Consider the following 4174-nt stretch of genomic DNA (forward strand, 5'->3'; position numbering starts at 1 on the left):
GATAAATGTTTTAACATTTACTTGTAATTTTAGGCTTCGCAATTTTAGGCTTAGCTTGTTTTCTTACATTGAACATACGTAATATTGAGAAGATACTACAGTATAAAACTTTAAAAACATTTTAAATTACATTTTGTTTTTGCATTAGAAATATGCTTAATGCTCAAGTACGATTCTATTTTACAACAGTTAAGTCTACATTCCCAATATATATAAACATTCATGTATCACTATTCATAATGTGATGTTTTATTATTGTTTTTTTAATTTCAAAGTTCTGTCTTTGCATGACTTATGGAATTCAATTGGAATGAATCTTTTCTCTACAGCCCTAAGTATCCATGTTAGTGAAGCGTTTAAGAATATTCTGGATAAATTAGGAGGCTACATCCTAAACGAGAGAGGGCTAACGCTAATCAAGGTAAGTTATGCCTAACGCAGTATACTCGGATAATGGGAGGAAGCAACTTACTACATACGTTGATATGTAAACTCGTTCGGGTAATTAATATTGTAATATATAAGACAAGTTATTATTGGTCTGTAATACTCCAAAATTAGATTTATCAAATCAAGACACATAAACTAGAATTCATTTCTCGGTTAATAAGTTCTAGAAAAGAATAATATCAGTTGAATTTGTTGAAATTCTTCAAGCTACAATAGTCCTCTAGAGAAACACGTTGATTACTCATATTATTAAGCAACAGTTGAAACTATTTTAAGAAAAGTACACTTATATCGTGAGATTTGTTCCTGTTGTACAATTACGTTTCTTCATCACCCAATCACAACTTGGATGTTAGTCAAGTGAGGTTTGTATCTTTTCTTGTCTAAGTAATATTCTTTCATTATCCAAGTCACAATTGAAGAGATTAGGTGATAGCTTCAAACTATAAACATATATTTGATTTATTTGCGGTGTATTAGAAACTTATAATAATTTATAATAACGCCCCTTATTTTGCCAGCTTAATAGCACCATCTATAGCAACAATACCGCGTTATTCTTGTTTCTTGTTCTTTAATCTATTAACTCAAAAACCCAACCTATATCAGTGACAAATTGGATGTTGTAAAATATCTCGTCAGAAAAGGCCTTATAACTGAAACGTTCCAGGAACGAAATGTGAAAAAGTCAGTATATTGTGAATTTGTTATGAAAGATTTAAAAAATTGGTTGATTGACTAAACAAAAGTTAAATCGAGGACACTACTTGTCCAAAGACAAAAATATCGGGTAATAGGTTATTTAAATATTTGACCCAATGGGCGAAAAACTGAACGATATTTCATTTAAAAAGGTGTATCTCTCGAATAAAAAAAGGATAAAATAGAGTAAAATAACGAGCAATAAATAGCCCCAAGGAGATATGTATCAAGTAATAATACGTTCGAAAACAGCGAGGTACCCGATTGAGTAAAACATCGAGCAATAAATAGCCCCAAGGAGATATGTATCAAGTAATATTACGTTCGAAAACAGCGAGGTACCCGAATAAGTAAAACATCGAGCAATAAATAACCCCAAGGAGATATGTATGAAGTAATATTACGTTCGAAAACAGCGAGGTACCTGATTGATGAAAGAGCGCATTCTATATCATTATAAGTGATATAGTTCGAACGTTATTTTAATTAATTATACTCATTGCTAAGTATATGTTCTCATCCATGTAGGTAGCTTGCTTTAATTAGAAGTTAATATTAATTAGAATGAAAAAAGTCTGATATTTAACCCCAAAGTAGTGTGAAAAGACACGGGAAACATTTCATTCAAGAGTGAAATAATGAGTGACATTTGACTCAAAAGAACGGGAAAGTTGGATGGTGTTTTACTTGGAAGATTAGAAAAAAAGCGGGTGATATTTGGCCTAACTGGAGGATGGGGGGGGGGGTGATTAGGGTGATATTTGAAATAATCATTGAGCTTAAGTAAATGCATAAGCATTCATTCAGTAGCACAAAAAACAAAACAGAAATGCTTCAAGAAACACAAAGTTATAGTGAGTAGTGATCAGGCCTCTTCAGACACACGCCGATTGCCTGCCTCAGGCAATAGAGGTAGAGACGAAAAGGTCATAGTTCCACGAAGTGGATCCACGGGGCGCATTGAGAGGGGATAGTTGCTTCGCTGCCATGACACGTAACATCATAATTAGAGTGTTAGTCAACAGACAGCATGTTGCTAGGGGGAGAACTAACATCATAGTTCGATAACAGAGGGCCTGTTACTATATGCGGATGGTGTTACTAGGCAGAGGGTGATACTAAGGATCTATAGGCGGATGGTGTTACTATAGGTAGATGCTGTTACTAGGTGTACTGTGTGTTTTACTCCAAAAATATTTCTACTAAAAGTTCCTCCCCACCTCTGTCCTTAGAAGTTCAAATAGTTCCTAAAGTAGAAATAATAATAATAAATCCACCCTAATAATTATACTTTAAATTACTCCCAACCTCCACCCTAATAATTATACTTTAAATTACTCCCAACCTCCACCCTTTTCTAAAAAGGTAACATAATATTGTTTTAAATAAAATTTAAATATGTTATTGAAAATTATCCTAAAAAGAAATATGTCAGTGTTAATGTAATTTTCACCATTCTTTCAGTTTGTAGTGTTTTCTGTTTCTTTTTTGGTGTTATTGAATTTGTTTTAACATTTAGCCAAGGTTCTAGTGACGATTTGTTTAGGGAAATTACTTTTGTTTATAAATGTCTCGGATATTGTTTGTAGTTCGTGTTGTAGATTTATGTCACTGCATATATTAAATGCTATGTTATAAATACATGATAATGTGCCGATTTTTTGTTGTGTGGAGTGGGTTGAGTCCCACTTTATATAGTTGCTGTCATTACATGGCTTGTGACAGATTTTGGTGTTGAAACTATTAGTGTTTCTTTCTATTGCTATGTTCATGTAATTTAAAACTTGGTTTTCATTTTCTTCTTCGTAAGTGAGTTTGATGTTATTATGGATGTTGTTTATGTGTTGTAGAAATGATTGTTGATAGTCGTATTTTTGAAGCTACAAAATACATCGTCGACGTATCTAAACCAGTATGCGGGAGGGTTTAGAGCTGTATTGATGGCCAGACTTTCTATTTTGGTAATGAACAATTCGGGCGATAAGGGGCTTCCAATGCTTCGTCCATCAATTTGTTCATAAAACATATTTTTAATGCAAAGTGAAAGAAAGTTTCCAAAATTTCTAAATTCAGGTTGTAATTCAATATTTCAGAATTTTTTGATAATTCTAGAGCTAGGTTTGTTGTTTCCTCTATTGGTATCATAGTATACATGGAGACTAAGTCGAAACTGTACAGTTTGTGGTGATTGTTTAGGTTTTTAAGATTTTTTTTTTAAATTCTAGAACCCTTTTGATTTTGTATTTGTTGTTGTTGTGTAATGGTTTGGTGAGAAAATCTAAAAATCGTGCAAGCTCATGATTATAACTGGCATAACTTGAAAGTATAGAGCGGATTTCAATTGGGTTTTTATGAATTTATGGAGCACCAAATAAACAAGGGGTACGTGCATTGGTTACTCTTAAGATGTTGCACATGTCTTCGGTTAAATCATTGTTCTTTTTTAACTTTAAAAGTAGGCTATTCAGTTGTTTTCCATAACATTCATTAAGGTTTGTGGTTAGTTCTCTAAGTTTGGTTAAATCATTTAGATGTTGTTCCATTAAGTTGTTGTAATCTTCTGTTTACATAATTACAGTTTTTCCACCTTTACCAGCCTTTACAATAATAATTTGTGGGTTGTTTCTTGATTCTTTAAGGACTGATATTTGGCATTTCGTGATGTTTTGTTTAATTTTATGGTTTTTCAGTAAATACCCTTGAATTCTACATGAAATTTCTTGAGTGAAATCATATAGGTTTTGATTGTCTTTGGGTATTTTAGGGAACCAGATTCTGTTGTTGTTTTTTTTTGCCTTGAAATATCTTCGTGCTCTCGTCGTCCGTTTTCATTTCTTGATGATCGATATCTGTTTCATTAACTTCAGTGGATGTGTGACTTTTATTTGTTATCTTAGTTCTTTGTTTATCTCTGATTGATTGTTGCACTCATCTTCTAGTTAAATCTTCTATTCCAGTTTTGATTCCTAAGCCGGGAACATTTTTTGTGTCATTGCATATTGTTATGTATCTGCTTGTTTGA

At 32.6% G+C, this 4174-nt stretch overlaps 1 protein-coding gene across 1 annotated transcript in view; it reads left to right on the forward strand.

Annotated features, from left to right (window-relative positions):
* LOC106468200 (guanylate cyclase 32E-like) overlaps positions 1–4174 on the forward strand; it is a 46466-nt gene that overhangs the window by 36640 nt on the left and 5652 nt on the right. Inside the window, exon 15 of the mRNA XM_022396537.1 lies at positions 330–421. Coding sequence (XP_022252245.1) covers positions 330–421 — 92 coding nt within the window. The remainder of the gene's footprint in view (positions 1–329; positions 422–4174) is intronic.

The sequence above is a fragment of the Limulus polyphemus genome, unplaced genomic scaffold (assembly GCF_000517525.1).
Source record: "Limulus polyphemus unplaced genomic scaffold, Limulus_polyphemus-2.1.2 Scaffold2913, whole genome shotgun sequence".
Lineage (NCBI taxonomy): Eukaryota > Metazoa > Arthropoda > Merostomata > Xiphosura > Limulidae > Limulus > Limulus polyphemus.